This window comes from Crocodylus siamensis, chromosome 5, assembly GCF_052110815.1.
Source record: "Crocodylus siamensis isolate JL-2025a chromosome 5, ASM5211081v1, whole genome shotgun sequence".
Classification (NCBI taxonomy): domain Eukaryota; kingdom Metazoa; phylum Chordata; order Crocodylia; family Crocodylidae; genus Crocodylus; species Crocodylus siamensis.
Window position 1 is genome coordinate 181,609,320 of NC_143399.1, and position 14,813 is coordinate 181,624,132.

A 14,813-nucleotide genomic window follows, 5' to 3' on the forward strand; every position below is an offset into this window, starting at 1 on the left:
AGAAGACAAGCTTGGCTTATCAGTGAACTCTCCATTGAGGTCAAACACAAAAAGCAAGCTTACAAGTAGTGGAAACTTGGATAAACACCTAGGGAGGAGTGTAAGAGCATTGCTTGGGCATGCAGAGATGAAGTCAGGAAGGTGAAAGCACAATTGGAGTTCCAGTTAGCAAGGGTCGTGAAGGATAACAAGAAAGGATTCTACAAATAATGTCAGCAACAAGAGAAAGATCAGGGAAAATGTGGGTCCCTTCATGAATGGACAAGGCAACCTAGTGACAGATGATGCAGAAAATACTGATATACTCTATGCCTTTTTCACCTTGGTCTTCACAGGCAGGGTCAGCTCCCAGACTACTGCACTGGGCAGCAGTTTGGGGAGTAGGTCAGGAGCTGCAAGTGGTGAAAGAACAGGTTAGGGACTATTTTAGAAAAGCTGGACATACACAAATCCATGAGGCTAGACACAATGCACCCAAGGGTATTAAGAGAGTTGGTCGATGTGACTGCAGAGCCGCTGGCCATTATCCTTGAAATTTCAGGGCGACTGGGAGAGGTCCTAGATGATTAGAGAAGGGCAGATATAGTGTCCATCTTTAAGAAAGGGAAGGAGGATCCGGGGAACTACAGACTTGTTAACCTCACCTCAGCCTCTAGAAAAATCATGGAGCAGGTCCTCAAGGAATCCATTTCTAGACAGTTGGAGAAGGTTATTAGGAACAGTCAGCATGGACTTACCAAAGGCAAGACATGCCTGACCAACCTGGTTGACTTTATGATGAGATAACTGGCTCTGTGGATGCTGGAAGAGCAGTGGACGTGACATACCTCAACTTCAGCAAGGCTTTTGATATGGTCTCCTACAGCACTCTTGCAAGAATGATAAGGAAGCATCAGTTGGATGAATAGACTGTAAGATGGAAAAAAAACTGGCTGGATCATCAGGATCAAAAGGAAGCAATCAATGGCTTCATGTTAGCTAGCATCAAATGGAGTGCCCCAGGGGACAACCCTGGGGTGGGTCTTGTTCAGTATCTCTATCAACTATCTGGATGATGGGATGGTATGCACCCTCCACAAGTTTGCAGATAACACCAAGCTGGGAGGAGATATGCTAGAGGGTAAGGCTAGGATTCAGACAGACTTAAACAAATTGGAAGACTGGACCAAAAGAAATCTGTTGAGGTTCAGTAAGGACAAGTGCAAAACTGCACTTAGGATGGAACAATCCCATGTACCAGTACAGGCTGGCTAAGCAGCAGATCTACAGAAAAGGACCTAGGGTTACAGTGGACAATAAGCTGAAGATGACCCAACAGTGCCTTTGTTGCAAAGATAGCTAACAGCATACATGGCTGCATTAGTAGGAGTGTCCCCAGCAGATCAACAGAAGTAACTATTCCCCTGTATTCTACACTGGTGAGGCCACATCTGGAGTACTGTGTCCAGTCTTGGGCCCTCCACTACAGAAAGAACATAGACTAATCGGAGTCCAGAGGAAGGCAATGAAAATGGTTAGGGGACTGGGGCACGTGACTTGTGAGGAGAGGCTGAGGGGAAAAGAGAAGATTAAGGGGGGATTTAATAGCAGCCTTCAACGATCTGAAGGGTGGTTCCAAAGAGGATGGAGCTAGACTGTTCTCAGGTGGTAGCAGATGACAGAACAAGGAGCAATGGTCTCAAGTTGCAGCAAGGAAACTTTAGATTAGTTATTAGGAAAAAAAATTCTCACGAGGCGGGTAGCAAAGCACTGGAACAGGCTACCCAGAGAGGTTGTGGTTGTCTAGATCTGGCTAGACAAAGACCTGGATGAGATAAAATAGTTGGAGATGGTCCTGCTTTAAACAGGGGGTTGGACTAGATGACCTACTGAGGTCCCTTCCAATCTTAATTTTCTATTATTTTATGATTTTCCAGTAATAAACTTTATAGCTTGCTGGATCTTTTTAAAATGCCCTAGTTATTAGCCAGTCTAAATTAAGCAATTAACTTGGTAGATGCCTAATATATATAACATGTAGAGGTGGCCTAAATTTTCCAGGTTATTAAACCACAGAAATTGTCCAATCAACTGTGAAACAGATGTTCAATACTACAAAGTGCCTTGAGATAGAACAATATAAACAGACAAAACATCTGAAGCACAATTATCTAAATGCTTATTAGATTTTTAAAATGTTTTAATCTCCAATCAGTGTAACTATAAAACGTTACTGCAAGTTGCAATGGAACAATCCAAGAAAAGCAGTTCCACAAAATGAGAGGTATATGCCATACTGAGCAACTGTATCAGAAATCAAGCAATCTGACTGATAGTTTGCTGAATGTTTTATAATATATTATAGCTGCATCTTGCAAATCATGTTTCAAAAATCTGACGTTTTAACAAGAAACAGTGACAGGACCTAATTAGGTATAATGACTATCCAGCAACATTCTTAAAAGGACACTCAGGTAATTTAAAGAAAAATGTTTATAAATTATTTATGCTCTCCATTCTGTATGTTCAAAGCCTTCTTATAAAAGTCTGAAAATAAAATATTCTCTATATAGATGTTCTCCTCAGTTTGGCAAGCATTGCCTTTTCTGAATGAAGCTGAAGTTAACAAAGTCTCTTCGTACAGCTTCAATGTATATGATGCTTTATCAAGGCAAAACATCTTTCTTTGCACAGCAGCAAATGATGTTGTCAGTCCTTAGAACATATTTTTTTTATCTCACTATACCAGAGTAAAGGTGGAAGGGAGGTTAGGGTCTTTTGCAGAGCCTGAAATCTGTGTTATTTTGAAATTTCTAAATGCCCTCCAGTTTTCTTTTTTTTTTTTTGTTGAAAATTTATGTGTTTCAGGTACATATAGGTGCACAATTATTAAAAGAAAACCTAAAATCTACAACTATGTCAGGAGTATTCCATTTGGTTTATAGATATTCCTTTTATGAATATACAGTTTGCCATCCTTTTAAGGATAGAAATTCATATTTACAGTGTAATGAAGCTACATTATTTGCACTTTCATTGTTTGTACAGTTAGCTCCAACCTGATTCCCCACCACCACTTTCTTGACAATTTAAAGTAACGGCTAAATACAAAATTATGTACAGCATAACAAACATACATGACATTTTGCAATGATGTGCTCCCTATCAAAAGTGCTTAAACACTATATTAGACTACTAAAAAAGTGGCTAGAGCCAAACTGGGTTTACTCAGATTTATTTACTTTAAAAGACATGAGTGGTAACAAAACAAAGTACTAGTAACAAATCATTTAGTGGTTCTGCACATAGCCAATATAAATGCCCAGTCACAACTGTTATTGTCCTTCATCTCCCATTCCTGCTATTTGTTTGTGGCCTCCACTTGTCTCTAGACTTATATTAAATGGTAAATTCTTTAAATCTCCCTTTGTGCTTGTACAGCATGGACCTCAAAAGAGGCCCTGACTTGATTAGTGCATTCAGGCTACAATATAAGTAATGCAACTGTTTGAATATAGGACAACTATTTTAAATATAAAAATCTAGGAAAGGGAGGGCACGTAATGAGTACACGTAGCAATACAGTTTGAGGTGTGGATAACTGGGACAGTATTTGAGAATACACAAAAGAAAAAACAAAGTTAAGGAAGAAGCAAAAAGAGGGCTAACAAGAAAAGAAAGGTAGTGCTTGAGGAAATAATGGAAAAGGATAGCAAAGTGGGCAAGATTATGTAACACTGTATCAGCAAGGATGAAGGAAGAGCATAAACTTTTGATGGTAAGAGAAAAGCAATGAAGTCAATGAAATTCCATGGTTGAAATAAATGAGAGGAAGAAAATGAAAAGTATTTTGGGCAAATCCTAGCAGGTGGAGACGAGAGATTGTGAAGCCATGGACTACAGTAGAGCAATAAAGTTTAGAGAGAAAACTATGAAAAATGTATAGCTTTGCTTATATTATTATTCGTATTATAGAGGAACAGCACCTGTGGATAATCCAGCTTCAAAGGCAGGTCCACCTTCTTTAACCTGTTTAACAAATATGGTATCCATTGGTTCCAGTTTTTTTCTTTGCTTCCCTGAAGAAGAAAGGATACATGGGTTGAAAGTTATTTTATTATGCTGCACTACAATGCTGAACACTAAGAATGATTTTAAAACTTTAGTCATGACACATTAATCTTCATGTTAAATATTAGGATCAACATTTTTTAAATCCATTTGGCAAATAAAACATTAGCATCTGTTCTCTCTCAAAACTATTTGGATTCCTTTGGGTAGACTGAAGATCTTTTAGCTGTCTTGGTAAAGCAGGAGTTGTAAAATTATAATACACGAATATGTCAAAAATGATGTTTTTTGTTTTATTTTTCATCTCATCGGTATCCTGTCATCCGACTAGTGAGTATAGCTTCATTTTGAGCCATCCCTCATTTCCCAGATTCTCATTTCCCAGATATATAAAATTCTGCTAACTGAATCAGAATTTGTACTGTAATATGAAAAAGATTAGACTCTGTAGGACTGCAAGAGTACCATAAAATCCCTGAAACTCCAACAAGAAAAATATAGATCTCCCAGACAAGATGGCCAAAGGTCTTTTGAAAATCTGTTTCTGATGGCAGTCGAAAAAGCAAAATGCCTAGTCAAGGTAAATCACAATTGCTGTATATGAACAGTAAAAAGGCTGTATAGAGAATATACATATTTATACATAGACAATCCTGTGAATTTATTTCATTTTACAGGTGGTATTAACCAGGGCCGGCCAGCCTGTGGCAAGTGTGCCACAAATGGCACAGGCAGCCTCTATGTGTGGCACACAGGAGACCAGGGACAGGACAGGCACCAAATAGGGCAGGAAACAGAAAGTACAGCAGCAGAAGGGGTGGGGAAAGAGGTGGCACCTGGGGAGGGGGAGGGCTAATTTACAGCCCACCTGCTAGAAAGATTGGTCTCCACTGGTCTAAACCAATGCAACTTGTAATTCCCTTCATCCTCAACGTGTGCCCAGTTGCAAACTCACAAGCAACATATACCACCTTTACAGACCACATCTATACTTGGTCCTTCATGTTTAAGAAAGTCGATGGTTGTGAAAGCCATAGTGATCGCCACTGACAATTGTGGTGTGTTAAAATACAGGAGACAGCTTTATGAGCAATATCTGTACACAGATGTGAGGCAAAGTCTAACTACAAATGAAAAAGATCAGCTGTGCTGGGATGTGCTGATCTGCTTCGTAGGGCAAAACACAAGTTCTGAAGCATCACCAGGCAACATCAGGTGATCTGTTCTCCTGAGGCCTGAGGGGCCTGCTCCTTTGCACCCAGGGAAATCCTCCACAGAATCAGGACCATCAAACTCTAAACACACCTCATTGCTTTCCACACTTACAGGAGATGCACCCCTGAGAAATCCCTGACTTTCTCTGCTTACGGTGATGCACCACAGAGATCCCAAAGGTGCATTTCTAAGCAGAGAAAGCAGGGCAGGTGCTCCCAGGGCTTTAGGGTCCCAATCCTGCATAGAAATTCTTAGGGTGTGCAGGATTGGGCCCCTCAAACCCCTGGAGAACCTGCCTTGTACACCTGGAGAGTGCGAGCAGCTCTGGACTACCTGCAACTTCCCACCATGAAGCTAATAGACATTGGCAACAATAAAGCAGCACAAATTTTAACACCGCCTTTGTTGGGAGCACAGATTTTTGGCATTTGTGGCATGACAAAGAACATGGGCATCTGTTTGCTTAGCCTTTGCACTGCCATAACAATTTTTATGGTGGCATAAATGTGACAAACCTCTCTTATCACTGTCTGTTTCCACCTTCAGTCGCTGTACTTTATATGGCAAAGATGCAGGACAAAATGTTACTGGCATATAAGATATTCACTGGGAGAAAACAAATACAATTCTGGTAATTCTGAAACATACTGTGGATTTAGACCAAAAGGGTCAAAGTCAAACAGTTTTAGCTCTGGGCAGGGATTCAGAGCTATTTTTGTAGAAACTGAGGACTGTGGTGGTAGAAGCTGTGCCCTATATTCTGCCCAGTGTGCAAGTGGTTAGGTCACTCACTGAGATTGTGGAAAACGAAAGCTTAATTCTTTCTGCTGGACAGAATTTGAATTTACACTACCCAAGGACAGCACTCTATATGACCCTACTCACTGACATTGTGGAGTGGAGAACACTCAGTCTCTTGTGTCACTGCTGTTTCCCCCTTTTTTTAAAATTATTTAAGTACTCGTTGGAAGAGAGACTGGAATCCTAGTGTCCTGCATGGTTCCATTCACTGGTCTTAGTACTATGTAAGAGTCATACTGGTTTCAATGAATTAAGTGGGGTTTTCTCAATTTGTTTTGGATACCTGATTAATTACTTGCACAGACTTAAGCGGATTACATAAGATTTGATCTGACTCTGAATTCCATCCGAAGTTTACAACCAAACAAGTCCTTATGGTTCAATTTTGCAAACTAGTAAGTGCTAATGCTCCCATTTTTATGCAATGACATGTAAAAAAAAAGATAGGCCTACGCATACAAAAATGAAGCCATATGTTGGTATGAAATAATCCAAAAAACTTGGTGCTATAAAAGGATGCACTTTCTATATATCAAGTCATTGTGTAAGATGGGGTGAGTAGAATATGGCCTGTGGGCTGAATTCAGCCCGCGAGACCATTTTATCTGGCCCTTGGAACCCCTAAAAAATTTAGAAAATTAATACTGATCTGTCCTTGGTTCCTGTAAAAAATGACAGAAACCAGGGGCAGCAGGACCCAGAGGAAGCCCAGCAGGGGCCCCCCCAGCCCCCAGCAGGGGCTTCTGACCTGGGAACATGCCAGTGCACTGCACTGGAAACTCAGGTAAGGAGGGGAGGGGACTCCAGGCAGGGAAGGAGCCTGGGGAAAAGCTTAGCCAGGGAAAAACAGCCTTTCCCCCGCCCCATGGCCGGCGCTCCCTGCTGCAGCTGCTCACAGCCCATGTGGGCCTGTCCTGAGCAGACACAGGAAGCCCCGTGTGGGCTGCAATCGGCTGCAGTGCGGGGCACCAGGCACAGGGCTGCTTTTCCACCCTGAGCTCAGCACCAGTTTGTAACCCACCCCCGCTGCCATCCTGGGCTCCGCACCAGCTCCAGGCTCACCCATCAGGGCTACACTGCAGCAGAAGCAGCTGCTCTGCGTGGAGGAAAGCAGCCCCCTGTTTGCCGCACCAGGCAGTGTTTGCTGCTGCTGCTGGCCCCCCAGAGCTTGTGCGCTAGGCAGCCCAGAGGCAATGGTAGGGGGCGCAGCTGCTGCCACCACAGCACAGCTCCAGTGAGTGAGCCCGGGGCTGGCACAGGGCCCAGGCTGGCAGCAGGGGTGGGTTACAAGCTGGTGCTGAGTGTGGGGAGAAAAAGCAGCCCCTCACCTGCCCCGTGCCCAGCGCCCCACACTGCAGCTGCTCGCAGCCCATGTGGGGCTGCCTGTGGCCTGCTCAGGACAGCCCTGCAGGGGCTGCAAGTGGCTGCAGCAGGGAGTGCCAGCCATGGGGCAGGGCCACTTTTCCTTACACTAGCTCATCCCCTGCTGGCAAGCCAGGTGTCAGGGCTGCATGCTGACCCCCCACCCCCCTCCCACCTGTACCACAGGGCTGGGGGCACTGGGAGTGAGCGGGAGCATGGGACCCAGCACCGCTGGGCCCTGGCTGGCAGCGTCTCTCTGGAGCCGGGCCAACTCCCCACTCTCCCTGCTGGTAAAGAACAGCCCGGCTTCATGGACCCCTGCCAGCCTGTGCCCTGACCCGGGCCCCACCAGTGCTGGCCCTGAGACACTAGTCTCAAGGCATTGGTTCTATGACCATGACCAGGGGGCAGGGCACCTGTCAAGGGGTGGGGCTACCCATGCAGCCCTCGACAGCTTGCCAAAACAGGGTAAAGCGGCCCTCCTCCTGAAATAACTGCCCACTCCTGGCCTGGGACCATGTGAAGTCAAAGATGATCACTCCACAACTACTTAGAATATGGATTTTCAGGGAATGCTTTCTTCCTACAGGTTTGGAAACAAAGTCTTCATGGAATAAAGCTACTGCTTCTGTCATTTTCTCTCTCCTAATTTTACTACAGACATTAAAGTATTACTAAACCTTCACAGCACTTCAGAAGCACTAGGCAAGTTTAGACAAGCTCAGAGAGTCACTCAAACACATGATATCAAAAAGCTTGTGTCAGCTACTCTGAAGCACCAGCACTACAGTTAAATGGGTGACCACTTACAGGACCTGATCCTATCACTAACTACTAGTGTCACCATCTTACTTCCCTATTGCACAAGAAAACTAATAATGGATGTACCAATATATATTTTTGAAGTAAATAACCATACACTTACTACAATTATATTTAGTATATCCTCCCAAGTTCGGCTATGCTTTGTAGCCACATTACTTCTGCTCAAAATTAAATGCAGAATCTTTCAGGAATATCCACCATCTTTATTAGTCAGAGAAAACCGTATACATTTCTAGAGATTCCACAGGGTGATTTCCCTGAAAAGCTGGCATTTTCAATTGCCACCACAGTGCAATACTAACATCGTGAAATACAGTACCTCAGACAGTGAAGACTTGTATTACAGGTATCATTGGGACTATCTCACTCTGCAGCCTGAAAGTGGGGAAAAAAAATACTGGAAACACCCCCTGCCTAGAAGGTCACCACTCTCCTTTAAATTAAAAACAGTCCTTAGGCACGGAAGCAACAAGAGTCCATTATTATTATTATTATTATCCTCTGTGAATTTATAGGCCCAGTTAAGTTCCAGTGCACCTTGAGTAAAACTCATGTAAAACTGACAAGCCAAGGGGAAAAAATGAAGATGTGATGACCCTGATTTTCATTTCTACTGCTGGAACAATATGAAATGCTCTTAACATTAATAAGACTTGGGCACTAAAGATCATCCCCAGACTGCTACCTGACATGCAGTGGCCCCATGACACCTGTATACCTCTATAGTTCTGAGACCAGTACCCATCTGATACCCAAGACAGATAAATCAGGAGAGAAATTTTCTGAAGTAGCGATAGAAGGCATGAACAGAAGCAGATCTCTCCTAGTTTCTCTCTAAAATCTTAGGCTACAGCTTCAGAAATTAAGACTAAAAAATCTCTTCTCTCCAGCCAAAGCAGAAACTAAATCCTACCTCAACAGAACTTGAAAGGCCTGTTAACTGCTTTCTGAATCCAGGCCATCTCCAAACCAACCCAAAAGCCAGCTCCACTCGATGGTAGGGAATATAACATGATTCTTTAAGATGAGCAAAATGCCAAATGACTTCTCCAAAACAGCCACAGTCTTAGGCTAGGACTGCTCCTCCCTTCTTGATGGAATTTATCATATTCATTGAGCAACACACTTGAGAGGGCTGGAAAGAATCTGAGTCATCACCTGTGATTCAAACCTTTGCTTATTGTGGCTGTTGCAAGATACCAGGAATACCTAGCATCCAGCCAAACCGAGATAGGAATTTGGTCTTGCTGTAGTCTGTATACCTGTTAATAGTGAAGTGGGAGTTTTTTGGTGGGGGTGGATTTTATTTTTAAAGTATGTGTTCATTTGGAATAGCCAGCTGCAGTAACCCATAGAGAAGGATCATAGAATCATAGAATCAATGAGTGGGAAGGGACCCAGACAGATCATCTAGTCCGACCCCCTGCCATGGGCAGGAAGGAGCTCTGGGGGTGGCAGGGGTCATAAGACCCCAGCCAGGTCCCTATCCAGTCTCCTTTTGAAGATTTCCAGGGAAGGTGAGAGCACCACCTCTCTGGGAAGCCTATTCCAGGCTCTGGCCACCCTTAGAGTGAAGTAGTTCTTCCTGATATCTAACCTAAACCTATCCTCCCTCAGCTTGTGGCCATTGTTCCTGGTGACTCCAAGGGGGGCCCTGGTGAACAGACTTTCCCTGAGTCCCTGCTGCTGGCCCCTGATAAGGTTGTAGGCAGCCACAAGATCCCCCCTCAGTCTCCTCTTGCGGAGACTGAAGAGATTCAGGTCTCTCAGCCTCTCCTCATGGGGCTGGCCATGGAGGCCCCTGACCATACAAGTGGCCTCCTCTGGACCCTCTCCAGGTTCTCCACATCCCTCAAGTGCGGCGCCCAGAACTTGACCCAGTACTCCAGCTGCGGCCTGACCAGCGCCGTGTAGAGGGGGAGCAAGACCTCTCTGGACCTGTTAGTGATGCCCCTGTTGATGCATGACAGGGTGCAGTTGGCTCTGCCTATTGCTTTGTCGCCTTGGCGACTCATATTCATCCTGGAGTCAATCCTGACTCCAAGATCCCTCTCTGCCTCTGTGCTGTTGAGAGGGTCAGCCCCTAACCTATAACCATAATGCTGGTTCCCTCTCCCCAGGTGCAACACTCTGCACTTGTCCTTGTTGAACCGCATCCTGTTCAGATCCGCCCACTTCTCCAACCTATCCAGGTCTGCCTGGATGTGGTCCCTGCCTGCTGGTGTCTTCGCTTTACCCTACAGCTTGGTGTCATCAGTGAACTTGAATAGAGTGCTCTCCACACCCTCATCCAGGTCGCTGATGAAGATGTTGAACAGCACCGGCCCAAGGACGGAGCCCTGGGGGACTCCTCTGCTCACACCCTCCCAGGTCGACATCGACTCATCCACCACCACCCTCTGGGTGCACCCCTGAAGCCAGTTTGCCACCCATGTGACCGTGCATTTGTCAATGCTGCAGTCCCTCAGCTTGCCCACCAGAATTGGGTGGGACACTGTGTCAAAGGCCTTCTGGAAGTCCAAGAAGATGACATCGACTTCCTCCTTCACATCTAAGCTCTTTGTTACCTGGTCATAGAAAGAGACCAGGTTGGTCAGGCAGGATCGGCCTGGCACAAACCCATGTTGGTTACCCCTCAACATCACTTCCCCTGCAAGGCTCTCACAAATGTGGCCCTTGATAATTTTTTCAAAGACCTTCCCCAGGATAGAAGTGAGGCTGACTGGCCTGTAGTTGCCAGGCTCTTCCTTTCTCTCCTTCTTGAAAATAGGGACCACATTGGCCCTTTTCCAGTCCTTAGTGACTTGGCCCGAGCACTAGGAGTCCTCGAACAGCCGTGCCAATGGCTCGGCGATGACACCAGCCAATTCCCTCAGCACCTGCGGATGAAGGTCATCCGGGCCCACCGACTTGGACACATCTAAGCCCTCCAGGTAATCCTTAACTAGGTCTGAACTAACAGTCAGGGGACTCGCATCCTTCCTGGGCGTCTCTATGCCATCACCCATGATGCAAAGAACTTGTTGAAGAGTTCTGCCTTCTCTCAGGCATCCATCACCAACTGCCCTGCCCCGTCCCGTAGGAGTCCAATGTTACCCCGAGACTTCTTCTTGCTACCTATATACTTAAAAAAGGACTTTTTGTTATCCTTAATCCCAGAAGCTAATCTAAGCTCCAGTGCTGCTTTAACCTTCCTTACCAAATCCCTACATCCTACAGGATCACCATGTCTAAGTTTTACAGTTAGGGTGACCATATGAAACATTGTGAAATTTGGGACAACATGAAGTCCGGGACACTTCCTGCATCCCCCCTCCAAATTAGCAGCACTGCTGCATGCAGAAGCAGGGGCAGGGGTGGGGTGGTGCAACTGTTCAGGCAGCTAAGGGAGGCAATGGCCCATTAATGACCTATTGTTCTTTACTTCACAAGTATTAACAATCATTTACCCTTTTTAATGGTCATTCCACTAATCAAGCTAATCTATTTTAGAGCAATTTTGCTGTCTGCTATGGCTTCCTATTTCACAGCTTGTGCTGCTCTGCCTCTCCACCAAGAACACTCGTTTTATTTATCACCAGCCAACTGGGACCAGTCTCCGAAATCTGGGACCGTCCTAGCCAAACCAGGACATATGGTCACCCTACTTACAGTAAATCTCAGATGGAAAAAGGTTGGGCAACGCTACTCTATGCCATTGCATGCTTATCAGGTCTTCTTCATCCCACAACACACGAGCCAACTGCAGAACAAGGGGATGGCGAGCAGCCAGATGCAGAGCTGGGGAGGAGGTATTGACACGGAGCCGGCCAGGGTACAGTGGTGGTGCAGTGGTGGCACTGGCTATAGCCACACCCCCAGAAGCCACGCCTACCGCCCAAGATTCCACAGCACCCCTGGGCATGTCTGATGGCACACCAGTTAGAGGGTGGACACTGGGTAATAGTAGTTTACATGGTCTGAGTGAACTGAAGGAATATGTAGGACTGAGGCCTACTTTAGGGAGGAACACACCTGAAAAAACAAAAAGAAAAAAAAAACCCCAAACTCCTACTTTACTTACTGCAGACTACAGCAATCCTACATTATCATCATCATTGATCATGGACAGAACTTTACTGTTGTGCTTCCACAGAATGCCAGGCCTAATTTTTAAAGCTCTCCTTGCAAATGGTCTTTGGCATCTTAAAAAAATGCCTCTTTCTGGTAACAACCTGCTCCCTCTGTAACTACTCCACAATTACTGTGAAGTTGTCACCCTCAAAATATATATAAGAGGGCAGCTTTAAAGCTGTTAATTAATAATTAGAGCAACCAGAAACTTCACAGGTTTCAGAAGAGTAGAACTTTCTTACATTCATGTGAACAGAACAGTAAAAGTGGAGAAGTAGAAGACAAGGAAAGTGGAGAAGGAGTAAAAGGAGCAAAGACCAGAACTGTGCATGGGCTTGGGGGCTCTTCAACATGGATACTGAGGCTAACTTTCAAAATATGGATAGGTAACTTCGTAGGTTGGATGACAGTGAGTGAACACTGAAACTGCTCCTGGAAAACAGTCTGAACTACACAAATTAATATCAACTCCTACCTCTGACTACATATACGCCAACAAAACCTTTTGTGATCAATGCATCACCAAACATCTCTTTTCAAGGAAAGACTAGTAAGTACACTCAGTCAAGTGATCCAACTAGCTCACTCTCAATGCTTTAAAAAGGCCAATTAAACAAAAGCAGACTTTCCACTTGCAATGAATTTCAACTGTAAAGACAAAGGTCCATTTTCAGCACAGGTCATTTAAAATGCAAGCACGCAATTCCAACCAGCAACAAGTAGGCAAATTCCCTAACCCAATGCTTTTTAGTACCTCTCAGGAGGAGAAAAGAAAATCAGAATTGTGTTTACAGAGACCTCCTTGCTTAGCAATGGCCAAAGAGAACACTATCAGTCCTTCTTAACTAGAGATGAAACTGAAACGTAATGTTTAGTGAACTGGTAGAAGGCATGAAGAAATTCTAAAGATGAAAAATACAAAATGCTTGCATTTACTGTTACTTTGGAAGTGTAAATTAATTGCACAATTAACCTGGTAGTTGCATAATAAATGTAACATGTAGAGGGGCTGAAGTTTTTCAGGTTATTGAGCCACAGAAACTGTCCAATCAAATGGATGTTTATCTAATCAAACTGTGAAACAGATGTTCAATAATACAAAGTTCCCTGCAAAAGAAAAATATAAATGGGCAAAACTTCTGAAGCACAATTATCTAAAGACATGTTAGATTTTAAAAATGTTTTATCTCCAATTAGTATAACTAAAATGTTACCACAAGTTCCAGTGAAACAATCCAAGAAAAGAGCTGCTTCCACAAAATGAGATGTACTCTATCCTGAGTGATTGTATCAGAAAACAAGCACTCTGACTGGCTAATAGTTCCTGAATGTTTTATAATATATTATAACTGTATTTTGCAAATCACATTTAAAAAATTTTAAGTTTTAACAAGAAACCGTGACATGACCTAATTAGGTATAATGACTATCCAGCAGCATTCTTAAAAGGACACTCGGGTAATTTAAAGAAAAATGTTTATAAATAATTTATGTTCTCCATTCTGTACTTTCAAAGCCTTTTTATATGCTTTATATGGAATTTACTTTTACAGAAATGTAATCCAAGCAGATTAATTACCTACAGAATAATTTATCAGCCAAGTCACAGCTAATAATTTTAATCAGAAGCAGGAAATCTCCAATTTAAATCAGAAACATGAAACCTGGGTATAAATATTCAATTTTAACCTGTAATAGTCTTTTAGTCCATTCTGATCAAATGCTAACTATTAACAAATACTAATTTACAGACAAATATAACCTCTAAACTATATCTGATACTAACTTTGTCAAACAGGAAGCCACACTATATGTATAAAGTTATTTTCAGAAAAAATATACACCTTATTATTTATTTAGCCTGTGATAATTTAGTTTTTTATGACAGCAAATGATGGATGTATTTTTTTTTTTACTAGAGCAAAGTACAGACAGTCATAACACCCAAGGCTGAACTGATTCAATCTTTCCACGTTTCTGTAAACAGCTTAGATTGAACCGAAAAGAAAGCGAACTGACATTCACTTTTCAAAAGCGAAAGGCAGCCAAACCCCTGCAGTGGCCCATACCAGGCACCAGGGGGCGCCAGAACATGTCTGTCAGCCTGCCTCTAGCCTAGATGATCATTTTCGCTTTTTATTAGAAATGTACAAACTATTTTAACATGCATTTGTACTAGTCAAGTAATATTACTTTAAAATATTCTAGATGCATAAATGGATGTGGAATAAGCTCACTAAAACTTGTATTCCACTTAAATTTAAGTGATTTATTAAAATCAAGAAGTATCATCTGTATATAACAAACTAAACTGACTGTGTCTGGTCACAAATCATTCAAGATTTTAGAACCACATATTTTACTCTTTTCACATATTTTGCTGATAGAATGGAAGACATAAAACAAGTTTCCTGTTTTTTTCAAATTCCTACTATGTTTAGCAACTT

General features: G+C 43.3%; 1 protein-coding gene across 6 annotated transcripts in view; it reads right to left on the reverse strand.

Annotated features, from left to right (window-relative positions):
• ARHGAP21 (Rho GTPase activating protein 21) overlaps nt 1-14,813 on the reverse strand; it is a 163,804-nt gene that overhangs the window by 57,772 nt on the left and 91,219 nt on the right. For all 6 annotated transcript variants that reach the window (XM_090047362.1, XM_090047364.1, XM_090047365.1 and 3 more), the window contains exon 4: nt 3,966-4,058. In XM_090047362.1, the coding sequence (XP_089903488.1) occupies nt 3,966-4,058 (93 nt within the window). The remainder of the gene's footprint in view (nt 1-3,965; nt 4,059-14,813) is intronic.